Raw genomic sequence first — 25,358 nt, forward strand, 5'->3', positions numbered from 1 at the left:
CATTGGTAGTGCCATTTAAGCTTTCTAGTGGAAGGATGAGCTATAGCAGCTGCTCTTACATAGCAGGTACTGAATAGTTACAATACATCAGGCATTGTAGAAAGTGCAGCAGGGGCATGTTCTCTGCCTGGAGGAGCTACAAACAGAAAAGTTGTAACTGAAAGTCTGAAAGATCAAGTTGAAAATGACATAAAACCTGACTGTTAAGCAGTTATAGTCCCAAGCACAACACAACTTGTAAGTAAATGCATAAAAGGATAAATGTATTAGACATCAAAGAAAGGGGGGCTCATATGCAAAATGCTAAGAGAGGTACCGCAGCAGTTGCCAAACAAACGAGGAATATTTCAAGAGGTACCTCTTAAGGCAGGCCTTCTCTACAGAGATAATACTTTTTTATACAACACTAAAACAAAAAGTGGTGGTGCAGGGGAGAGAACAGGCCTCTGTACAGAGAAACTGACAGTGTAAATTCTGGCAGAAGAATATATATTTGAGGAGGAGGAGGTAAGGGAGATGGAAAGTACTTGGTTTTTATCATTTGAAGTAAGGAACGAAGAGTTAGGGTTAAATAAAGAGCTATCCGAGCATTAACCCTTGAAAAAAGTTTGCAGTTTCTCAAGGCAAGGAACAAGGACCCTCCCAGATACTGAGAGCTGTCCGCAATGACATTGGGTTTCTACAAAACTACGTGTCCAGTATCCTCAACCTCTCACCTGCCATTCTAAGGAGGCGACCTAACTGTCAAGAACCTCTTTCCGCCTCATAGAAGCCAGAGGCCAATTCAGAAAAGACAAATTAGATGGCGAGCCTCATGTAGTTTGTCATGTGTGATGATCTATTGCCATGTGTAGCCATGCTGAGAAGCAGCGATTGGCTGCGAGTTTAACAACACTGGTACATGAAGCAAAACACATGTGTTTGTGTATGAGAAAAATCATCACACACTGTGATGATTTCCTACAAAGGGAATACATTCTGTGCAAGAAATTTGGCATCTCTGAGGGGGTCCCTTGGTACCAAAGAATCAATCACTTTCTCACTCACACACACAAATGGATCTGTCTCAATGCACACCAAACTAACATTCCTGGAGACTAGCCTTATCCATCAACCCTCCCGTCAATGATTCCAGCTATGGGAGCAGGGGCCAAGCTGTCAGGAAGCCCACCCACATACTACCAGGGTGCAGCCACCAGGATTCCCATCTTGCTCATCCAGGATTCCCCTTCAGCTGCCAACCCACTCAGGTTCTTGCCAGAAATCTACACACACAGGAAACGATTAAGCACCTCCCTTAAAAAAAGAGAGGAATTAATTCCCCATCCCAATATAGAGGACAAGGAGTGTATCAGCACACCAAACATTCACTTTAAACAGGAGTCAATCTGCCTCATTCCCAGCCACAGAGGAGGGAAATGAAGCTGAATAACACCATCCATGAGTTCCCACCAAGAAGCAAGTCTGTAACAATTCTGCAAGTGAAGCTTCAAGATTTCCCCCTAAGTATTATTCCTGCCCCCAAAATGAAGCTACAAAACTCCATACATAACGTTCCTTTCAAAAAGGTGAAGTTACTAGAATACATGGGGGGGGGGGTAGAGAGGAAAGGATGTTTGAAAAAAATATGTGAAATATTTTTCCCTTCAAACACCTGGAGCCCCTTCCGCTTCCCCACCCTGCTCAGCATTGTGGTTCCCAGTTTTTGTGGTCGTTTTTCTACAAGAATACATAACCACCACCACAAAACGGAGGCTGCAAAAACTCCACAAATGAAGCCACAAGGATTGAACGGCAAACCTCACAAAACGAGGGTGCAACGTTTACAAATACACACCCACCCAATAACGAAGCTGCAAAAAAATAAAATAAAAATGCAAGACATACACACACACCTCCTTCACACACATACCCCCTAAGTCATGCTCCAAAAGCATGCCAGCCACCTACACTACCCACCCGGTCGCATAACAAGATCAAGGACCTCTCTTCAAAAGGGGAAACGTTGCACGTCTGTGTGTGTGTGTGTACATATCGAGTCTTGCACCTTGAGCCACCCACCGCCTCACAGCAGTAACCCAACTCACAGCAATCTTCCTTTTACTCTCTCCAACATGCTCCCCCAAATATAGCTGCAAGGATCCCCCTCTCCCCGCCCACCGAAAGCAACAACCAGCCTCTCAAGGATTTTGTGCGGTGCGTGCGTCTACATACACACCCAGCCTTGCACCTGAAACCCAAGTCCCCCGAAAGCAGTGAGCAGCCATGCAAAAGATATTCCCTTTACTGTCTCGCTAACACGCCCCCCCCTCAAAAAAATAACAATTAAAAAGCAGCTGCGAGGATCTCCCCCTTCCCTCCCTCCAAGGCCTGGCTGTCAGGATCTCCCCCTGAGGGAGAGCAAACAGCCGGCGAGGCTTCCAGGATCCCCGCCAACGGAAAGGGCCTGTCAAGAAGAGCCCCTTCCGCAGCTCAGCCCCCTCCGCGCCCAGGCGAAGGGGCCCGACTGTCAGGGACCGAGAGCCCCCCAAGCGCCGCCGCCGCCGCCCCTTTTCCCTCCCCGCATCTCCTCCTCCCCTCGCTCACCGCGTCACAGCGAGGCCCGGCTCCGGCTCCTCCGCGCCCGCCTCATCCTCCCAGGCCGGGGCCAACCCGCCTTCGCGGGCGGGCAAGGCCAGGGCGAGACCCGCCACTGCTGCTGCTGCTGCTTCGGTTGCTGCTGAGGGAAAACCAACGTCCCTCCCCCTCCCACCCCAGGAGACTCGCCCCTCTCGGTTGCTTCAGCGGGCGCAGGCCTCCGCCTCTGCCTCCTCCGCCGCCTCCTCGTCGTCGTCTTATTCCAGCCTGATCCTCCTCGCGCTGCGCTGAGGGCGGCCGCGGATCCAAAATGGCGGCAGCGGCGGTAGCAGCGGCTGTGGTGCTGGTGCTGCTGGTGGCGGCGGCGGCGCGGCGGCGGCGGCAGCCTTAGCAGCAGCAGCAGCAGCGCTCCTGCCTCGGCGCGTGCGCGAGGCGTCAAGCTCGCGCGCCGCGGCCGCCTCGCGCTCTCTCTCGCGCGCGCTCTCTCTCTCACAGGCAGGCGCGAGCGAGGGAGCCTTAACCACGCCCACTCCCCTCTCTCCCTCTCTTTCTACCTGTGTGTGTGTGGTTTGCCCCGCCCCCTTCTCCCCCCCGCCCGCCTTTCTGCTCCGCGTTCGACCTTCGCCTGTTTCCTATCTCGGAGGGAGCGCGAGAGCCTTGCCCTCCTTTCCCTCCCTTCCAGCCCCTCCTCCTCCTCCTCCTCTCTCAAGCTTAGCCAATCAGTGGAAGCAAACCGGCCCATGCCGCGCGCCTGGCCGATCAATCAACCCAGCCGGCCTATGCGACGCGCGACTCCCTCACCCTTTCCCCGCCCCGGGCTTGCCAATCACAACGGCACGCCGGACTGCCAATACGCGCGCGGGTTTAGTCGGCCTGCTTTCTGGAGGAAGTGTGTCCCTTCAGGGCACTCGTACGTTAGGGAGCTGAGTCTCGAGCCTTCTCGCAGGCGTGTATGTGCGGCGAGAGATATATAAACATGGCGGCGCCCGTGGAGGGGAAAAGTCTATAACGTGTTGAGGTGAGGTGGGTTCATTTCTGAGGTTCTCTCGTCTGTGGTGATAAAGTTGTCAGCTGCGTACTCTTCTGGGGAGATCGGCTTCTCTCCCCACTCCCGGTTTCCTTAATTTTTTTCAATTTCTCTAATCCGGAGTCGCTTCTCTTCATGTTTATTTACAAGGCTGGTATCCCGCTTCATAGCCCAGGGAGGGTCCCAAAACGGAGTGTTATTTTGCTATTATTTAATTATAGCATTTATATCCCACCTTTTCCTCAAAAGAGCTCAAGGTAGTGTTTATAGTTCCTCTTCACACTTCATCCCCTTAACAACCCTGTGAGGTAGGTAAGGCTGGGAGGCAATGACTGGCCCAAGGTCACTCAGGGAGCTTCAAGACTGAGCTGAGGAGGAGGGGATTTTAACTGGTCGCCTAGGTCCTAGTCCAGCACTTCAACTACTCCATCACACTGACTCTCGTTCATTTCACAACATACAATAATATAGCAACCAAAATTGGTTTAGGTAGGTAGCCATGTTGGTCTGATGCAGGAGGAAAAATTTAAAAAATTGTCCAGTAGCACCTTAGAAACCAACTAAGTTTGTTCTGGGTATAAGCTTTCATGTGCATGCACACTTGTGGTGTATCTGAAGAAGCGTGCATGCACACAAAAGCTTATAGGTTAATGTATTGTATCTGAGTAAACCTGCTGAAATTAACGGACATGGCTATCATAGGTCCATTAATTTTTGATGGGCCTTTTCCAAGTATAACTTAGTTTGATTCAACCCAATGTCTGATATTGGGAATAGATATGGATTGGTGGTCTTACGTTGCCACCATCATCCACGTAGCATTTACCCCTCCGCTTGCTTTTTGGTGTTGCTCTCTGGCTTGTGCCTACTAAGCAGAGCCCATTAGGGGCTCTCTGAAGAAGGGAGTTATAATAATAATAATAATAATAATAATAATAATAATAATAATAATAATAATATCTTTATTGTCATTGCCCCCTCTCAGGGACAACGAAATTACTCGACTGCTCCATAAAAACACTAATTAAAACAATACAGCATAGTACAGCAAGGAAGATTAGATGACTTTCAAAGTCCAGGCTTCCCATTCAGGGCTGAGATCGCTCTGGAGAAGAAGCTGTTCTTAAGACGGCTCGTTCTTGTCTTCATCGTCCTGTATCTCCGTCCCGACGGCAGGAGCTCGAAGAGACAGTGACCAGGATGCGATGGATCTTTTACTATGTCCAGTGCCTTCCTATGGCACCTTGTGGCATAAATCTGCTCTAAGGTGGAGAGTGGGCAGCCAACAATGCTCTCTGCTGCCTTAACAACTCTGCACAACCCCATCCTGTCCTGGGTAGTACAGCTTCCGTACCACACACATAAGCCATAAGTGAGCACGCTCTCAATGGCACAGTGATAGAAGGCAAGCAGCGGAAGATGGTTTTTCCTTAGAATTCTCAAAAAGTACAGTCTCTGCTGCGCCTTCTTCACAAGCCCCCTTGTGTTGACACTCCAGGACAGATCCTCTTGTAATTCAATGCCCAAAAATCTGAACGTTGTTACCCTCTCCACACAGACCCCATCAATCAAAAGTGGCTGGATATTGCTCTTCTGTCTCCTGAAGTCCACCACAAGCTCCTTTGTCTTCCTTGTATTTATGAGCAAGTTGTTAGCTCTGCACCACTCTGTCAGCCGCTGGAACTAGTGGGCTGGAACTAGTGGAGTCCCTAAGGTGGTTGGATGGTGTTTGTGGTTGCATGGTAATGGTGTTTTGCATGCCCCATTCCTGAAACTCCTGCAGCCAAGCTGGTGCCAAAAGACCACATCAGCAAAGCCGAGTGAGGGGTCTTGTCGTCTGAGCAACCCAGGATCTCCATACACACTACTCAGGCTTGCACCCTGGAGAAGTCACTTACAATTTATAAGCTCAACCTGATTGGTGTAAAATACAAACACTACAGGTTGCCTTTGCACATCCAAACAAAGAAGCCCTTGAGACTCCCTGTGGGTGACCTTGGGCTAGTTGCTCTCTCGTGGACCAGCCTACCTCCGTGGGGTTGTTGTGATGGGGAGAGTGGGTGGGTTCCCTAGACCAGATGGATGGGAGGTTACCTGTTTCTAGATTGTAAACCTTGGATGATCCTTGGATGAAATTTAATAAACAAGGAAACAAACATGGAGACCTACAGGTTCTCCATTACTTGGCTAACCTCTGAGTTTCATCAGAAAGCATTACGTGCTGCTGCCCTACTAAATGCTGGGATTATTAAAGTCGAGACCTGTATCTTCTCAAAACCCAATTGATTTGTAGGATAAAATGTCCATAAGCATGAACCCACTTTACAAAGTCAAACTGTGAGGAATTAAGCTTCATACCATTCCTGTTCAAAGTGACAAACCTGTTTTCCTGTATTGGGTGGGGAGTATGTGTGCTGCATATGGTCAAAGATACTTTTGGGAAATCTGACCTTGTGTCCAACTAATTATTTTTGTTGTTTTTCTCCAACACAGGAAGAGTCCTGAAGAGAAAGTTATACCAAAGAGTCAATGAAAGCTTTTTCAGACTCTGCTGCTTATTGGAAGGTTGGTACAGTGGTGCCTCGCAAGACGAAAAGAATCCGTTCTGCGATTCTTTTCGTCTAGCGGTTTTTTCGTCTTGCGAAGCAACCCCATTAGCGGCTAAGCGGATTAGCGCTATTAGCGGTTTAGCGGCTATTAAAGGCTTAGCGACTTGGCTGCTAAAAGGCGCTTAGCGGCTTAGAAAAAGGGGGGGAAGCGGGGGGAATGGCAAGACTCGCAAGACGTTTTCGTCTTGCGAAGCAAGCCCATAGGGAAATTCGTCTTGCGAAGCGCATCGCAAACGGAAAACCCTTTCGTCTTGCGGGTTTTTCGTCTTGCAAGGCATTCGTCTTGTGGGGCACCACTGTATTCTGATTTGAGGCTATCCATTACAATTTGGCTTATCTGAGAAGCAAATTCTGATATCCTGTGTTAGTTGCACATAGAGTAGACTCATTTAAACCAATGGACTTGCCTGTTGATTAATTTCATTGGGTCTGCTTGCAAGTATGACTTGGGTATCTCCAAAAATGCTTTGGTTTACTTTCTGCTCACTTTGTGGGCTACGAACTAAAAACTCCTTCTACACCAAGAAGCTTGTTGGACGTATAATTAACTAATGGAACACACTGCATGAGATGTGGTGATGGCTGCTAGCTTTTTAAAAAATTAATGAAATAGCATCTCAAGCAATTCAGTCCTACACAAGTCCAATTAAGTTCAATGGGAATTATCCCCTAAGAAGATTTGAGGTTTTCTTTTTTTTTACAATCAAGCAGTATATAAATTTTATGAAATAAATTATTGCATACGAAGAAAATTTCCATATTTTTACTGAGAATGCCTTATTTTTTCATTTTTATGTTTTTCAATGACCTCAAGAATTCTTGGTTAGGATGCATTCACCTTGCTATTTGTTTTTTTCCTGCCTGGAAGACAAAAATTTGTATTCTCTAAAACAGGAATGTGGAACCTGTGGCCCTCCAGTTGTTGTTGGACTGCCATTCCCATCATCTCTAACCCTTGGCCCTGCTGGCTAGGACTGATGGCAGCTGGAGTCCAACATGATCTGGAGGACCACAGACTCCTCATCCCTGCCCTAACAGGATGTGGAATAGTTACTAAACTAACACCAGGTGGAACAACAAAGAATATTGCAGCCTGACATTCAGACTTTTTAAATACTACAACTCCCATCAGCCCCAGCCAGCATGGACAGTGGTCAGGGCACCACATTGGTTTGCCATTGCCTGCCTTCTGTTGGAAAGAAAAATAGGTCTTTGGTCCACTTCAGCAAGGCGGTTATGTGCTCTTAATGGATGTTCTTAGAGAGCTACCTTGAATTTTCAGAAAGTTAAGATGCAAGTAATTTAATAAATGCATAACAGCTTTCTGTTCCGAATAAGCTCTGCTGTTTTTCATTGCCAGGGGCAATAATGCTGAGGAATCTGAGGAGACTTGTTTGTCGGGGATACAAGGTGAGTCCACCCACACATCCCCTTCTGTGAGGGCAGCACAAATGTAGCTCCTGGGATATATATCTAGCTGGAACTGAATCAAATTTCTGCAGTTCTTTCACACTTTCTTTCCTCCCATCTGGAAAAACAGGAAATCTCACTTTCCTGACCTAATGCGTTTCTGCATAATTCAAATAGTTAATAGAAGAATGGAGATTCTGTGGAAACAGCTCCACCTTATGGGCTTTGGCAGCCTCAGTTTCACCCTATGGCTTCTTAGGTGTGGGGTTGCCTTTGGAAAGCTGTCCAGACTCTCAGCCTTTGCTGGCGGTGGATCTTGGGCAAGGGCTACTTCTCCTCCCATGTGTGACATGACTTCCTGGCTTGTATTTGGTGATTCTTAGCTGAGGTTGCTATTCATTATGCCGTAGCTACATTGTTCACCTGCAGGGTTTCCTGGTCTCCATGGGAAAGGTCCCAGCTTCCGTTCCTGACATCTCTCAGTTTAATAAGAAGGACTATGAGGAGAAAGCCCTCCTTAATCTTATTTATATACCATTTATATTTATATACCATCTGTATATAATGTTGAGCTGTCCTACCCCCAGGCCATTTTGGCCAGTGGGCAGACATGCCTGCTGTTAATCCCCTCAAATCAGGTGACCCAGCTTCAAAGGAAAGAATCAGGAGTGCATTCTAAAGTTCCAGTCAGGAACTCCTGAGCGCACCCAATCTGTGCACCGCTTGCTGTCACCACCAGTCAGCTGATAGATGCTTAAACAAGAAATAAATCAGAACCTAAAAAACCCCGCGCACATCTATACACATAAAAGACAGGCCCAGCAGATCCCGCCACACCAAAAGTGGCCTCAAATACTCTTCAGATTAAGAAGCAACTCTCTTGGAGGCTGTCATCCTCTGCCAGAGGAGACTACAATGTTTTGCCATATATACGGTGCTCTTTCTTTCCCTAGCTGGAACATGACTGCTTTTTACAAGCCGGTGCCAGGAACTGGCAAAGCACTGCTGCTGTCCAGGATCCCCACTTTGCACCAGAAAAGCCCAGAGCAATCTTCCGCACCAGCGAGAATGACCCGGTGAGTTGTTGTCAGGAAGGTGGTAGAAATATGAGAGTTCTAAGCAGCTGTCTTAAGGTGGCTGCGCTGCAGACAGAATGAGAGTGGTGGTGGTCTTGGTGATGCATGTGAACTTGGTGAGAGAGGCAGGACCATACTGCTTGAAGGATCAAGTACAACCTGGGGAAGGGTTGTAGCTCAGTGGTAGAGCATCTGCTTTGCATGCAGAAGGTGCCAGGTTCAATTCCCAGCATCTCCAGGCAGGCCTGGGAATTATCCCCTGTCTGAAACCTTAGAAAGCTACTGCCAATCAGTGTAGACATTGCTGAGCTACATGGACCAATGGTCTGACTCAGTATGTTGCTTTGTGCTTCTAGCCCAGCCTTGTGTTTAACAACTTGCCTGGTGGCTGCAGGTGACAAGGAACTCTATGCAGGTGAGTGAGTGGGATGGCAGAGAAGCAACAGAACTTTGCATCTTTCTTCCCACCCGCTTCATAGAATGCTTTTTTTTTTTTTTTAGCTTACTGAAGACCCTCCTCTGCAGTGAGCATAGAAATGCAGGCTACTTGCCTTTTAGCAGACTAGTTAAATGCTTTTGTACTCTGGTAAATTCAGAACAAAGGAAGCTGTCTTATACTAAATCAGACCATTTGTCCCTCTAGCTCAGTGTTGTTTACACTGATTGGCAACAGAGCATCTTCTTTGGATTGGAGAAAGTCCCAGGTTCAGTCCCTGGCATCTCTGGTCAATCTATTATTCTTTGATTTATTTAACAGATTTATAAATCATGGGCAGAGGCCATTTAAGTGGAGTACAATATGAAAGTGGGATGAAACTCACAGCCCCAAATCATTCATCTAAAACTCTAAAAACCCAGGAAATCCATATCTACAAATTGTGATCAATATTCCATAAGTGACTGGGCCATGCATCGAGGGAAGCCACCTTGAATAAAAATATATCTTCAGTAGACGCCTAAGCATCATGACATTAGACACCTGTCTGATTTTGCTTGGTCAGTTATTCCAGAGGGCTGGGCCTGCAGCACTAAAAGGCCAGATTCCAGTGCAAGTTAAGCACATTCCTGGGGCCCATGGCAGTGCTACACCCAAGAGGAGCACAGTTGCTGGGCAGGGATGGTTAAATGGCTAATGAGAAAGACCCTTCACTGCTTGACTTCATGGAGAGCCACTGGTGATCTAAGCAGATGTTCATATATGTTCATTAGATATTCATAGAGAAAGACAGTGGCTTTGGGGGCACTGCTGGGCAATTCCCCAACCTTGAAACCCTTGGGATTTCCTGACTTCTAGAGCAGGGAAGGGGAGCCCGTCAAGACTTCCAGATATTGTTGGACTACAGTTCCCATCATTCCCGGCCGTTCTCCATGCGGGCTGAAGACTTTCCATTCCTGTGCTAGAGCTCACCCTGCATGTTGTTATTGCAATAATAATGAACTCCAGTTTTAATTACTATGTAACGTATCATTTGCTGCGAAATAATGTTTGCCTAGGAAACCATTTAAAGGACTCCCATTTGTTAACCATCATTGTCAACCGATCGATTGACTGCATATAATTCCGCTTTGCAAGTCTTCTTATAAGGCAACTTTGAATGTCAGCTAAGAATCCCCACCTGATTGATCAGTGTTGGGCACAAATATGATACCTCTCTATACAAGACACCCCTTTATATGCTGAAGCCGCACCTCTTCACCCTAGCCTTTGACAACTTATATGTACATATTTAACACCTGCCCTAGTTTTCTGATGTAAATCGTTTTAACTGATTTTTAAGATAGTATTTTTGCATTGCTGTAACCCACCCTGGGAAGGGTGCATAAGCAAGCTGTTGTCACTCTTCTTCCCTGTGACTTTTAGGTGAAGAGTGGGTAAAAAAGGTGCTATTATTATTATTATTATTATTATTATTATTATTATTATTATTCCCTGGGGCCATGTGTCAAAGGGTGCATTAGAAAGCTAATCATCATCAGCGTTCGATAGCAGACATAGCTGTGCTAGCATTGCAGCTGCTAAGCTGTACTGTTGGTGTTTTTTTAAATGCAGATGAAAAGGAACGGTGGGCTGTGTGTTCTAATAACAGACAAATGCCCAACCTAACAGGCTATCGCTTGTGTCACTGCAGCAGCAACAGCAAAAAAAGGAGACCAATCAACATTTAAACAAAAATTTCAAGCAAAATAACTCAGGAGGCTGCTGGTGGGGGCTCCTTCCTTTTTCACAAGCTCAAACCTGCCTCGGTTTCTCCTTTCCCGCCCCCTGCCAGCGGCACAAAAAATTGTTTGGGTAAATCGGCCTCCGGAGGTGCTTTACTGTGCCCGCTGGGAGCCTTTTGACTGCCGATTCTTCTGGGGTCTCCATGGAAACGGCAACAGGCAGGCGGACCCCGTCACGTGACAGTCCCCCCCCCCCCCCCGCGCCAAGCATCAGTGCCGAAAATGCCCAGATGGCAAAGGGATTGCCTTTGCCCTCTCAAGTCTGGGTGGCTGTTGCCAGGCAACTGGCCTCTGGGCTTATTTGTTCAATGGCAACATACACAATCTGGGCTCAGGCAGCAGAAGCTGAAAGCAGACTCAAGAATGTCACCTTCCTCCAACACCTCCTGCCGTCCTTCCCGCCCACCGCCCATCTGCATTCCCAGTTCAGCACCCAATTGCTTAAACTGCAAGGTTCGGAAGAGCTCGGGGAATTCTGCTTTGGCGTGGGGTTTTGCATGTGGGTATTCCCTGTGGAATTTCGCCTTCGGAGAATCTTCAGGCTTTCATTTAGAACAGGGATGGGGGAGCCCTTTTTGTTCCAGCCCAGGGGCCATATTCCCTCCTGGGCAACTTTCTGGGGGCCACATTCCAATGGTAGGTGGGGCCAGAGGCAAAAATGGGCAGAGCAATGGGTGTGATTTATTTATTTTATTTTATTACTGTTGTACAGTGGGCTGGTTTCTACACACACAGAGAGAGACACGCTCCTCTAGCCAAGCATGGAAGAGGCATGGCCAGGTATAAGGACACATTCCAGCCAGGCAAGAACACCAAAGGCGGGTACAAACAGGGCCGATGTGAGGTGTGCCCAGAGCGTCTTGAGCGTCTTAGAGGATCCCTGGACTTGGGCTTCCCCATCCTTGATGGCTTCTAGGAATCCCAGTAGCAGAACTTGAAAGGCAACAGCCCTTTTCTCTTGTTCAATCCCACCATCTAGTCTTGGGGGTACACTGCCCCTGGACCTGGAGGCTCCATTTAGCTATTTATACTGCATACAGTAACTGTGGTACCACCCCCACAATGAGCAGAAGCAAAAAGAAGTTTCACCATATTTATGCAATGTTTGCAGAGTGAGATATAAGCGGTCACAGCTTTTCTGACTTTGGGCTCAGGTTTTTTTGGAATCTTTGAGGCCCGGGACCAAGCTTTTTCCTTTACTCCTGCAAATGGGCCAGGTGAAACACAAAGAAATGTGGCCCTGGTGCCGAAAAAGATCCCCCACCCACCGATTTGCAGCACCTGCTGTTCAAAATCCAGCAAAAAAGCCACTCTCGTGAGTTGGCATTTTGACATGCCAACCCCCGGTCATTTCCACAGGAAGCTGCCGTCAGACCGTGTTGGAGCCTTAGACCCTCTAGCGCAAGATTGTCTACACCAGGGGTAGGCAACCTAAGGCCCGGGGCCCGGATCCAGCCCAATCGCCTTCTCAATCCGGCCTGCGGATGATCCAGGAATCAGAGTGTTTTTACATGAGTAGAATGTGTCCTTTTATTTAAAATGCATCTCTGGGTTATTTGTGGGGCCTGCTAGGTGTTTTTACATGAGTAGAACGTGTGCTTTTATTTAAAATGCATCTTGGGTTATTTGTGGGGCATAGGAATTGGTTCATTTTTATTGTTTTTTTTTCAAAATACAGTCCGGCCCCCCACAAGGTCTGAGGGACAGTGGACCAGCCCATAGCTGAAAAAGGCTGCTGAACCCTGGTCTACACAGTGACTGGCAGGAGCTTTCTAGGGTTTCAGGCAGGGGAGAAGCTGGTGGTTGCACCTGGGAGCTTCTGTCACCCTCCCAAGTGGGCCAGAGAAAGAGCAGGGTCATGGGAACATAGGGAGCTGCCTTCTACTGAGGGATAATCATAAACCTTGCCTGGCAGCAGCTGTCCCAAAGTTTCACACAGGAGGGAGTCTTTCCCAGCCCTCCCAGGAGATGTCGGGGATTGAACCTGGCACCTTCGGCATGCAAAGCAGGTGCTGTACCCACGGAGCTACAGTCGCACTTGGTTGTTTGATGCATTGTGTGTGCTTCCCCCCACCCTCCCAATACTGCAGGCCAATCACGCGGAAGAGCACACGGGACAATATTACACGCTCCCCCTCCAGGAGGTGAAGAAGGTGTTTCCTCACGGACTCCCAGCACGCTTCAAGTTACAGGTGATGTGTCTTCCTTGCAGGCCTAAAGGTAGAGGGGAGAGCAGCGGGATGGGACAAAAATATTGGGTCCCGGTCTGAATTAAAGTCCTCTTTCTCTGCCTTGAATGTAGCTGTACGTAGCTCTTCTCTGTCTCAGCAATAATAATAATAATTTTCTTACTTGTACCCCACCTGTTGCCCCAGCCACTCTGGGCAGCTTCCCACAAAATACAAAAACACAGTGAGACATCTCACTGCTTCAATGTTGTTGTTTTTTTGTTCGCGACAGATGAAAACCTTTGGCGAGGCCTGTTTCATGGTGAGGGAACCTGCTCTCGAACTCCTCAGCTGCTTAAAACGAACCAACTTTGCTCATCCAGCCATTCGATATGTCATCTGTATCCTATGAATCAGGGCAGCACTCGTTCTCCTGAGACCACCCTGCAGTTAGGCATTCTGGTAACAGGCAAGTTCTTGTCCTCATGAAACGGTACAGTGTGAGCAGAGTGCCTGATCAATTCATTTAAGCAAAAGAAAACAGGGATGAGAAGACAGTTAGTGAAAAGAGGCTCAAGTGGCCTTGGTTGGCAAGGGGGAAACCTGGGCATTTGGGGAAAGGCACAGCCAAGGATTTGGACCCAAATCTCCCTCGCTTTGTGTCTCCTTTGCACATTTACCCAGACTCCACCTTCATTCATGAGGACTAGAAACTTCCCTAAAAATTAGGAACGTGAAGCTTTTCATCCCACATTCCTTCCTGGACAACTTTCCAGGAGCCACATGCTTGTGGTGGGCGGAGCAACAAATGTAAATTTTACCTTCGTGCTGTAGCCTGCTTTCTACACACCCTCTCAAACCCCTTTGTCTTCCGTCCTGGCAAAGCAAAGAAGCGTGATCAGAATTCGCAGACATTTTGCTATGCATAAACATTCAAGGACAGTGGGAAGCGGGGCTTGTGAGAGGTGTGGCTTAGGTGGAGGGGGTGTGGTCTGAGGAGAATCCCAGGACTCCTGGAGGGCTGCATTTGACCCTTGGGCCTGTGATACTTCACCCTGGTGTTGTTTTTAAAGGTAAAATTCCTTCTCGACTTGTGTTTATGTTGCTGTCTGTACCTTCGCTCATTCATTGCCCAACAGGGCAACCCTTCATTCTTACTTGAGTCACGAAGCAGTGGCGGGTATTCGGGTGGGTACGTGGATACACCTGTTCTCCTTAGCAGCTTTTATTTGAAGACGGCGAAAAGACCACGGGGAAGACCATGGCCCTCTGCCACGCCATCCATTACTGTGCAAGGCAGGACTGGCTCATCCTGCACATTCCAGACGGTAAGGACCGAGGGGTCTTCTTCTTTGTGCCTGCCGGCTGTATCCTGGCCTACAGCCAGAGTCTCTAACAAGCATCATTGAAGCATTTGTGTGTTCCCCAGTGCCTCTCTCCATCCCCGCTGCCTCGATTCCAACCCCACGCTTTTCTAATGAGTGTTCTTAACGTTGTCCTTTTGTCACCGGTTGCAAGGGAAGGCCTGCTGTAAGGCACAAATGGCAGCGTATAAATATTTTGAAAGGGGGCTTTTTGGTACAGATTGTAAGAGGAAGAGCTGCTGCTCGGTGGGGAAACAACTGCTTTGCATGCTGAATGTCCCAGGTTAAGTCCCCAGTGGCATCTCCAAGTAAGGGTTGGGAGTATCCCCTGCCTGAAACCCCAGAGAGCTGCTGCCAGTCAGTGTAGGTAATGCTGAGCTAGATGGACCCAGTGGCAGAACGCAGCTTCCTTGTTAAATCAGCCCTTCACCCAGAACCATGAGGACTGGACTGTCACTTTATCTTGACGGTGAGGGCCATAGCTCAGGGGCAGAGCATCTGCTTTGCACACAGAAGGTCGCAGGTTCAATCCCCGGCATCTCCGGTAAGGGCTGGGAGAGACTTCCTGCCTTTCCACCCCTGTCTGACACACATATCCCAACCCATCAGGGAGCATTTATTAGATGCAGCTACAGTGGTATAAAAATAGGGATGGGTCATAACTCATCTGTTAGCCGCTGCAAGAACAACCATTCCCAGGACATGGAAATTATTGCAATTATTTACCATGGATCAATGGTATATGGTGCGATTTGGCAAACAGCATTGTGGGCAGAAAAATTAAAAGAAACACAACAATTTTCATGCAGTTTGGTGTAACTTTATTAATTACAGTGGTACCTCGCAAGACGAATGCCTCGCAAGACAAAAAACTCGCTAGACGAAAGGGTTTTTTGTTTTTTGAGCTGCTTCGCAAGACGATTTTCCCTATGGGCTTGCTTCGCAAGACGGAAACGTCTTGCAAGTTTGTTTCCTTTTTCTTAACACCGTTAATACAGTTGCGACTTGACTTCGAGGAGCAACTCATAGAACGCGGTGTGGTAGCCTTTTTTGAGGTTTTTTAAGACTTTGGTGATTTTTGAAGCTTTTCCAAAACTTTCCCAACACCGTGCTTCGCAAGACGAAAAAAATCGCAAGACGACAAAACTCGCGGAACGAATTAATTTCGTCTTGCGAGGCACCACTGTATATGAATAATGAGGCATATGGCAGAACAGTACCCATGGTTTATAGCACAGTTGGGCGTGAATAAAGCATATATTTTATTTTTCCCTTTTCTCCCTATAAATTCCTATAAAGCCCCATAAAATAAATGGTCATTGAAGGAAAACAGTGATCAACAATCTAAATATATACATTATTATTATTATTATTATTATTATAGTTCATTTCACAACTGTAAAACTTATGATGTATGGACTTTGACTCAACTTTGTCAGTATATTCAGAGGCATTTATTTGAGCATGTATTGCTGTTTTATTCTGACTCTCATTTTATGTAACTGTTGCATTTCTTATATCTAAATGAAATAAAACTTAAAAATAAAAATAAAACAGGAATGGGGAGCCTCTGGCCCTCACACTGTTGTTGGTCTCCATCTCCCATCAGCCCCAACCAACATGGCCAATGATCAAGGGTGACGGGAGTTGTAGTCCAGTATTACCCCTGAAGGAGCCACCAGGTTCCCCCATCCCTGCCTTAAGGTTCCTGGCTGAAGCTGTGAAGCCAGTGCTTTTGTTTGGACTGTAAAATGAGCATAGCACAAGCTTGCTGCCCATGGCCCTGCCTCTTCCTCTTCACACTACAGCTCACCTCTGGGTAAAGAATTGTAAAGAACTGCTGCCCTCTTCCTATAACAAGGACCGCCTTGACCAGCCTCTGGAAGCCACGACTTGGCTGAAGAATTTCAAAATCACCAATGAGCGCTTATTGAAAGAGGTCAGTGGCAATGATGGCTGGTGCGGTCAGCAGGGACGTACTTAGGGGTTGGCTAGGTTGTTGCTTCTGTCCAGTTCTGAATGTCTTGATAAACTTCTGAGCTCCTGTATTGTGGCTCCTGCACTCTGCAGCCAAGCCTGTACCATTACTTGGCTGAATAAAAAATCTCTTTCTTACCCACACGCAAAAGCCTCCGTTTGCATGTGCTGGGCAGGAGTCAGGATCCTGCCCACTTGCATGCCTGTCCTAGAAAAAATGTTATCTTTTTGTGTCACAATATAGCGGGTGTCCAAACAGGATATACCATATTTTTTGCTCTATAAGACTCAACTTTTTCCCTCCTAAAAAGTAAGGGGGAATGTGCGTGCATCTTATGGAGTGAATGCAGGCTGCGCAGCTATCCCAGAAGCCAGAACAACAAGAGGCATTGCTGCTTTCACTGCGCAGCGATCCCTCTTGCTGTTCTGGCTTCTGAGATTCAGAATATTTCCTCCTCCAAAAACTAGGTGCGCCTTGTGGTCTGGTGCGTCTTATAGAGCAAAAAATACGGTAGTCCTTGTTATCTGGCGGATATGAGTACACTGGTACCTCAGGTTATGAACTTAATTCGTTCCAGAGGTCCGTTCTTAACCTGAAACCGTTCTTAACCTGAGGCGTGCTTTCACTAATGGGGCCTCCTGCTGCTGCCATGCCGTTGGTGCGTGATTTCTGTTCTCATCCTGGGGCAAAGTTCGCAACCTGAGGTACTACCTCCGGGTTAGTGGAGTTTGTAACCCAAAGTGTTTGTAACCCGAGGTACCACTGTACGTAGCCTATTGAGTTTCACTGTTTACCACGGCAGTGAAGACAATCCGAGTGAGAATCTTGAACCAGACGACCGCGGCTTGCAAAAGCAGCTCTTTAATCTGAGCAAGCGGAATCTCAGGGTGACTCCAGGAAAGGTTAAGGTTTATTGGCTTGTAGCCACAATAGCCTTATCCTCTATGAATTTGTCTAATCTTAAAAGAAAATAAGAAGAGCCTGCTGGATCTGACTAAAGGCCCACCCAGTCCAGCATCCTGTTCTCACAGCAGATAACCAGAAGCCCCAGTGGGAAGTCTGCAGGTAGGAACCCATTGCAACAGCAACTCTCTCCACTTGGGGTTCCCAGCAGCTGGTATTCAGAGGCACAGCACTGCAAGTGGAACATAGCCATCAGGACTAGTAGTCATTGAGAGCCTTATTATAAAATGGCACCTTCATTGTATAGCGTCCTGTGAAGGCTAAAAACACCTCTTTATCCTGGCTTTTGACACTTTAGGTGTATTATTATTATTATTATTATTATTATTATTATTATTATTATTATTATTAATGGACACTGAGGTCCAGCCTCAAGGGCCATCTGGCGGTTCCCTCACCGCGAGAAGCAAAGTATCAGGGAACCAGGCAGAGGGCCTTCTCGGTGGTGGCACTTGCCGTGTGGAACAAGGAAAAAAACAACTATCTGACTTTTAGAAGACATCTGTAGGCAGTCCTGTTTAGGGAAGTTTTTAATATTTGATGAATTATTGTATTTTAATATTTTGCTGGAAGCCACCCAGAGTAGCTGGGGTATAAATAACAAATTATTATTATTATTATTATTGTTGTTGTTGTTGTTAATTTATTATTATTATTGACTATCCTCTGTGAATTTGTCTAATCCTTTTTTAAAGCCATCCAATTTAGTGGCTACCGTTGCTGCCTCTCGTGGGAGCAAAATTCCCTTCTTAACCTATGTCATCTGTGCACACTGCAGATCAAAACGCAGCAGAAGTATATGTGGGGCAAACGAGACAGCACTGAGGAAGGCCGGCCCCTAATAGAAGTGGTGGAGCAGGTGAGGAAACGGATGCTCCGCCCTAGATCGCTGGGGAGTTGGACAGTGGGGCTGGATGTGGGGATGGAGCATGGTATAATAACAAGGGTGGGGGAACCTCCGGCCCCCAGGAGCCGAATGAGGGCCTTCCAGGCATCTGCATCTGGCCACACCTGCTCTCTCCAGGCCACACCCCTCCAGGCTTTGCCCCCTCAAGCACTTTTGCCTGCCTAGAATGCATCCTTGAGGTTCCCCAATGCCTCAGTGGAGGATAGGGAGGGATGTGTGAGGAAACAAACCTACTGTGCAAAATTAACATTCCTGGCTCCACCCACTTTTGCCTCTGACCCCACCCACCTGTCCCCAGAAGGGAATGCAGCCCTCAGGCTGAGAGAGGTTCCTCTCTCACACCCAATCTAGTCCGTTGTCTGTGAGCAAGGAAGCTGCAGGGGGGGGGGAGAACTGGGGGCGGGTGGGTAGGTATGGCAGTCATAGCTGCTAGGTGGTGTGGTATAGAGTGTCCGACTAGGGCCTGGGAGATCAAGGTTCAAATCCTCAGTCAGAAGTCACTGCGAGAAGCGAAGTTACAGGGAACCAGGCAGAGGGCCTTCTCGGTAGTGGCGCCCGCCCTGTGGAACGCCCTCCCATCAGATGTCAAGGAAATAAACAACTACAGTGGTGCCTCGCAAGACGAAAAGAATCCGTTCCGCGATTCTCTTCGTCTAGCGGTTTTTTCATCTTGCGAAGCAACCCTATTAGCGGCTAAGCGGATTAGCGCTTTTAGCGGTTTAGCGGCTTAGCGGCTATTAAAGGATTAGCGGCTAAGCTGCTAAAAGGCTATTAGCGGCTTAGCGGCTTTGAAAAAGGGGGGGAGCGGGGGGGAAATCGCAAGACGTTTTTGTCTTGCGAAGCATCCCATAGGGAAAATCGTCTTGCGAAGCAGCTCAGAAACGGAAAACCCTTTTGTCTAGCGGGTTTTCCGTCTTGCGAGGCATTCGTCTTGCGGGGCACCACTGTATCTAATGTTTAGAAGACATCCGAAGGCAGCCCTGTTTAGGAAAGTTTTTAATGACTGTTTTCATGTATTTTTAATCTTTTGTTGGAAGCCGCACAGAGTGGCTGGGGAAACCCTGCCAGATGGGTGGGGTATAAATGTTGTTGTTGTCGTCGTCATGATGGGCTGCCTCTCAGCTTAACTCATTTCACAGGGTTGTTGTGGAGATTAAATGAGGAGGGGGAGAACCATGTATGCCACACTGAGCTCCCTGGAAGAGGGAAAAAGTGAAATGAATGAACACGATGGGGCTGCAAGTCCCCAGGACCTCACATCTCTTTCTCTCCCTCCCCACTTTTTAGGGTTTAACTCGGGTGAAAAACTCCAGTGACGTAGTAGGGGTGGTCTTCAAAGAGCTGAAGCAGCAATGCCCAGAGGGGTCCTTCAGGCTGCTAGTGGCGGTGGATGGGGTCAACGCCCTTTGGGGAAGCACAACGCTGAAGAAACAAGACAAGAGCAATGTATGGCATCTAAGCTGTGGAGGAGCGGCAGGGGTGGGGGAGGCTGCCTCATAGCCAGTCTCCTAAAACATGGGAGAAAGGGGGAAGCTGAAAGATACTATTGGGTTTTCTGCCCAATTCTCTGTTTTGCCCTTAGGTCTCCCCAGAGGAGCTGACGCTGGTCCACAACCTGAAGAAGATGGTGACTAATGACTGGGTGAGGAGGAGGAGGCTGGAGTTCCTTTCTTTTCCCAGTAGAAATCCAATGACTTGATAAAGCTGTTTGGGAGATGCTCCCAGACCAGCCAAGCTACATAGGCAGGGCTGTGGTTTGCATGTAATGCTAAACCATGGTTTGCTTAAGCCAGGCATGGGGAACCTCCAGCTCACCAACCAGATTTGTGCCGTTTTCTGTCCCCAGGCTAGGAGCTGGTTATGGAAGTGGGGTAGCGGTCACTAGGGCCAGGCAGATGTCTGGAGATAGAGAGCACTGCATCTTGCCCATTGCTTGCCTACCACATATCCACTTATGAGTCATTTTGTTGTCACAGAGACAATTCCAGTTGACGAGCAGCTCTGTGTGAACACTTGGGGCTGGTTTTAAGGCGTTGAATACAGTGTCACTGGTACAGTGGTGCCTCGCAAGACGAAATTAATCCGTTCCGCGAGTCTCTTCGTCCTGCGGTTTTTTCGTCTTGCGAAGCGCGGCTATTAGCGGCTTAGCAGCTATTAACGGCTTAGTGGCTTTAAGAAAAAGGAAACAAACTCGCAAGAACTCGCAAGACGTTTCGTCTTGCGAAGCAAGCCCATAGGGAAATTGGTCTTGCGGAACGACTCAAAAAACGGAAAACCCTTTCGTCTAGCGAGTTTTTCGTCTTGCGAGGCATTCGTCTTGCGGGGCACCACTGTACTTAGAGGAAATCCATCCAACGTAAGTTGGATATGTATGGCTGATGACCACATATATGGGAGTTGCATCTCAACAAGATTCTTGAACTACAGCTCCCATCAGCCCCAGGCAGTGCAGCCAGGGGTCAGGGATGATGGGAGCTGTAGTCCAGCAACATCTGGAGGGCCACAGGTTCCCCGTCCCTGATCTAGAGGGTCACACATGTTCCACATCTCCAATGCTGCTTCTGTCACCAAGCTGAGTAACCCACAGTGGGATCCTTGCCTCCATGCAGCCGTTGATGGATAAAGGAAACTTTCCCAGAAGGAATACCTTGCATGGGTAGGTGGTTAGTTTGATTGATCTCTTATCACATTTCTATGCCACTTTTCATTCACATTATTCACCAAGAAATGATGAATTCAAGAACAATCAAACGATGAATACAATACAAACGATGAATAGCAAGAACAATCACAAACACAACATAAATCATACAGAATAATTAACAGATCATCGGTGGAACAATTATAACCTATAAAAAAACACAATTAACAACTGAAAAAAATAACCTAAACAGCAAAATGGCAACAAAAGTCATATAGGGTTCACCAAGTACTGCAGCATTTATACATAGCTGTCAACTTTCCCCTTTTTTAAAGGGACATTCCCTTATTCCGAATAGGATTCCTCGCAAGAAAAGGGAAAAGTTGACAGCTGTGCATCTATAATGTGTAAAACGACATTAACAACATTAATAAACTAGCAGCCAAAAAATAAACTAAGCACTGTTGTATTCATACACTCTCCCCATGACTCGAAATCTTCCACTTTACTTAGTTCATTAAAAGACACATGCAAATAATGCGTGTAACTCTGTTCTGAAGGCTCCTAGGGCTGGATGTGGAGCAGCACAGGTGAAACCAACCAGCTCATGATGGCAAACAGAGTCTCTCTCCCCTCACAGTTCTTCCTCTGGAAACAGCTCCCGCATGAAGGCTCCCAGGCTGGAGGGTGGGGCAAGGGAGGTGGAGAAAGCCATTGCCTGATGGCTAACAGAAAGTCTCTCCCCTCCCCAGAGGAGAACAGGATTGCCTCTTCTGATGTGCTGTTTTTTCCCCCTCTTTGTGTGGTTTCTTTTTTTATAAAGACTGGTGGAGCCATCGTGACAACCCTCAGCCAGACAGGCGCTCTGTTCCAACCCCGCAAAGCTTACAGGCCCCAAGAATTGCTAGGAAAGGTGAGTCTGGCCCTGGGGTGCTGCCAGTACTGAGTTGGCCGTGCTGGTGGGGGCTGATGGGAGTCCAGCCACACCTGGAGGGGCACGAGTTCCTTAGCCTAATAATCTACAGCTTCAAAGCAGAAGCTGTAGTGCTTTTTACATTCCATACAGCGCCTAGAACAGGGATGAAGACCCTGTGGGGCCCTCTAGGTGCTGTTGGACTCCACTTCCCATGAGCCTCTGCCAGTATGGCCAATGGTCAGGGATGATGGGAGCTGAAGTCCAGCAGCATCCAGAGGCCCACATGTCCCCCCACCCTATGCTTAGGACCTTTTATTGCTATGCAATTCTGCCTCATTTTGATTTGAAGGGATTCTCACCAAACTCATCACCCCGCTATGCCCCCAAGACTCTTGGATAAGTGGAGGGAAACAGAACTGTCAGATCTCATATGATTAACCATTTGCTCTTCCTCTTCTGCCCCTTTTGCCCCCACCCCAGGAGGGTTTTGATGTCCTGGACCCCTTCATCCCCATCCATGTTCTCAACTACAATGACCGAGAGTTTGAGAGCTGCTACCAGTACTACCTGGAGCGCAAGTGGCTTCAGCATGAAAAAGGTGGGTCACAGAAGAGAGAGCTGAGTGAAGTGTGGGAGGATAGAGAGCAGGTTGTATAGAAACTATCCTGGGTATTTTGGCAGAGGTGCAATTTACATTCCTTGTTCTGCCCACCTTTGCCTCTGGTCCAACCTGCCACCAGCATGTGGGTCCCAAAAGGTTGCAGAGAAGGGAATGTTTTCCTCAGGCTGGGGGGAAAAAGATTGTTCTAACTAGATAATTGGGGGGGGGGTGAGAGGAGATGAGGCAACAGAACTGGAAGTGTTGTTTCTGCATGTCCTGCTTTCTTGGTTGTGTGTACAGTGGTGCCTCGCAAGACGAAATTAATTCGTTCCGCAAGTCTTTTCTTCTTGCGAGTTTTTCGTCTTGCGAAGCACGGTTTCCCATAGGAATGCATTGAAAATCAATCAATGCGTTCCTATGGAAACCGCCTTCAGACCAGGTCCGGGGACAGTCTGTCCCCCGACCTCTTCTGAAGGCTGGGGGGGGGGACAAGGGCTTTTCTTCCCACCGCCAGCCTTCAGAAAGCTGTTCTGAAGGCTGGCGGTGGGAAGAAAAGCCCTTCTCCCCACCTCCCACCCCGCAAGCTCCGGGGACAGGAGGGCTTTCCTCCCGACCGCCAGCATTTTAAAAGCCCCCGGGACAGCGGAGACTTCTCCGCTGTCCCGGGCGATCTTAAAATGCTGGCGGGCGGCAGCGAAGGCAGTCTCCGCTGTCCCGGGAAGGCAGGCGGGGGGGAGCAAAGACTTTTGCCCCCCGCAGGCCTTCAGAAGAGGTCCAGGACCTCTTCTGAAGGCCGGCGGTGGGCCAAAGTCTTTGCTCCCCCCCCCTGCCTTCAAAAGCCGTCGGGATAGCGGAGAAACGCGCTGCGCTTCTCCGCTATCCCGGGAAGGCAGGCGGGGGGGAGCAAAGACTTTGGCAAGCCCATAGGGCGAAGCAAGCCCATAGGGAAATTCGTCTTGCGGAACGACTCAAAAACAGAAAACTCTTTCGTCTTGCGAGTTTTTCGTTTTGCGAGGCGTTCGTCTTGCGAGGCACCACTGTACATAACAAGCTGCAACCATTCTGACATAAACTCTCTCCATTCCCCTCCCCTTCTTCTTTTGCCTTTGAAATCAAACTCTCTTCACACTGCCGCACCAGCCAGCACAGATGAAGGCCGCAAGGAGCTTCGCTTTCTCAGTGGGCAGAACCCTGGACTACTTGACCAAATCAGCTCCTTCTTGTGACATTGTGTCCCTCCTCCCCACCCCCATCCCAAAAACATTGGCGTCACAGCGCAAGGAACTCCTTCCTGTTCAATAAAAAACCAAACAGAAAGCCACTTTTGTTTTAGCATGGTCTCTCTGTGTACACATGTATAGGGTTAGGAAAGGGGGAGGGGGTATTGCTGCAGTGATATGACAGGGGTTGGGGAACCTGTGGCCTCCCATGGTTCTTAGACTCCAGCTCCCATCAGCCTCAGCTAGCATGGCAAGTGGTCAAGGATGATGGTAGTTTGGTTACCATCATGATGGTAGAGTGAAAGTTTGGTTAAGCAGAGATGGGTTTTTCTCTAAGTTGGAATGAAGCTGCTCATAAGACGGAAAAGTGGATCAGTTCAGGATTGTAGCATTAAGTTTGATGGGGCAACACAGAAACCCAGAGCACCAAATATGGGAGACCATGCTCTTCTTAACTCAGACCTTGTTTTGTGTAAAATCCATTTAAAGTGGTACCTCGGGTTAAGTACTTAATTCGTTCCGGAGGTCCGTACTTAACCTGAAACTGTTCTTAACCTGAAGCACCACTTTAGGTAATGGGGCCACCTGCTGCTGCTGCGCCGCCAAAGCACGATTTCTGTTCTCATCATGAAGCAAAGTTCTTAACCTGAAGCACTATTTCTGGGTTTGCGAAGTCTGTAACCTGAAGCGTATGTAACCCGAGGTACCACTGTATTAAAAAATTTTTAGTAGCGTGGCCGCCTTGCAACATTGCCATCTTTTACCTGCACTCTCCACTGTGTATGCTACATTGAGAGTTCTCATAAGAACCTCACTCAGCCACAGGAACATAAGACAAAGGACGGTGGTAAGAGATTCAGACTATTTTAAAAAAAAAAACTTAGCATTGTTTTTCAACCTGAGTTAGGAAGAGCATGGTCTCTGATAGCCTTGCTGTCCAATCACAGATTTCTGTTGTTTTCTAATAGGAGTTCTTTCTTCTGGTCTCAAACTCAAAAGAGAAAAAACAAACAAAAAAGCAATTTCCAGGTGTTTAAATTATCACATTTTGCCCTTACTTTGTAAAATTGTAGAGACAGAAAAAATAAGAGGGGCAACACTGGGTTTTTTGGGGTGTACTGTAAAAATGGAGACCAGCTGTTGGCCAATGTTCTCATTATTACAGTGTCTTTCCAACCAGCTACTACAGAGGGTAGGATGGTAAGCTGGACCGTGCCATCTGGTTTGCTGAGAGACAAGCTCCCTTCCTTGTTGCAACAGTCATATTTTAGCTGCCATTCCATGAGGCTGCAGTAGCTAGATGAGAAGCTGCTCCATTGCCTCTGCTGAAAGTATTCTTACTTGAGTCTTCTCTGTGAATTGTGTCCATTCAGTCTGGCTGTGTGGCTTATGCAAATAGTGGTATGTAAATCATCTAAATAAAAATAATTTCTCCCTGCATTTTGTATGTTTTCCTCTTCCCTCCTCTCCTTGTTTTCCTTTTGTGCCATATCTTTTCATTTGCAAGCTGCAAATTAGCTAAAGAGATGGAGGAATAGCTCAGTCATTGAGATCAGCGGGTGGCAGGCTCCGTTAGGATCAGAGTTTTTAAAATATTTTCTTATTCTTTCCATCCTGCTGTCACCATTTGCGCCTCTGGGCACCTCCAGCGTGAAAATGCATCTATGTGGCGCTGTCCCCA

At 47.8% G+C, this 25,358-nt stretch overlaps 2 protein-coding genes across 6 annotated transcripts in view; one reads left to right on the plus strand and one right to left on the minus strand.

The window, feature by feature from the left end:
- ASH1L (ASH1 like histone lysine methyltransferase) overlaps positions 1-3,026 on the minus strand; it is a 72,700-nt gene extending 69,674 nt beyond the window's left edge. For all 3 annotated transcript variants that reach the window (XM_053369093.1, XM_053369092.1, XM_053369091.1), the window contains exon 1: positions 2,587-3,026. The gene's annotated coding sequence lies outside the window, so the exon portion shown is untranslated. The remainder of the gene's footprint in view (positions 1-2,586) is intronic.
- Positions 3,027-3,426: 400 nt separating this feature from the next.
- Positions 3,427-23,778, plus strand: DAP3 (death associated protein 3). 3 transcript variants are annotated; one of them, XM_053369101.1, is made up of 14 exons: positions 3,433-3,600; positions 6,098-6,169; positions 7,574-7,623; positions 8,577-8,699; positions 13,010-13,111; positions 13,380-13,488; positions 14,323-14,415; positions 16,260-16,390; positions 18,171-18,251; positions 19,587-19,745; positions 19,882-19,941; positions 21,764-21,853; positions 22,337-22,454; positions 23,598-23,778. In XM_053369101.1, exons 3-14 carry the CDS (start codon positions 7,582-7,584, stop codon positions 23,681-23,683), a joined length of 1,194 nt encoding a protein of 397 aa, XP_053225076.1. In that variant the 5' UTR covers positions 3,433-3,600; positions 6,098-6,169; positions 7,574-7,581; the 3' UTR covers positions 23,684-23,778. The 3 variants fall into 3 exon arrangements, with proteins under 3 accessions (XP_053225077.1, XP_053225076.1, XP_053225075.1); XM_053369100.1 differs by having other exon boundaries at positions 3,433-3,595; XM_053369102.1 differs by lacking the exon at positions 8,577-8,699 and having other exon boundaries at positions 3,427-3,595.
- The last annotated feature ends 1,580 nt before the right edge of the window (positions 23,779-25,358 follow it).

Source organism: Podarcis raffonei, chromosome 16, assembly GCF_027172205.1.
Source record: "Podarcis raffonei isolate rPodRaf1 chromosome 16, rPodRaf1.pri, whole genome shotgun sequence".
In the NCBI taxonomy this organism is placed as follows: Eukaryota; Metazoa; Chordata; class Lepidosauria; order Squamata; family Lacertidae; genus Podarcis; species Podarcis raffonei.

What these genes read in the sequence shown, in the direction of transcription:
- DAP3 (XM_053369101.1), top strand. Translation starts at nt 7,582, where the DNA reads ATGCTGAGGAATCTGAGGAGACTTGTTTGTCGGGGATACAAG. An exon ending in CAGCACGCTTCAAGTTACAG is followed by an intron (nt 13,112 to 13,379) that starts GTGATGTGTCTT and finishes TGTTCGCGACAG; the next exon opens with ATGAAAACCTTTGGCGAGGC. An exon ending in TAATAGAAGTGGTGGAGCAG is followed by an intron (nt 18,252 to 19,586) that starts GTGAGGAAACGG and finishes CCCACTTTTTAG; the next exon opens with GGTTTAACTCGGGTGAAAAA.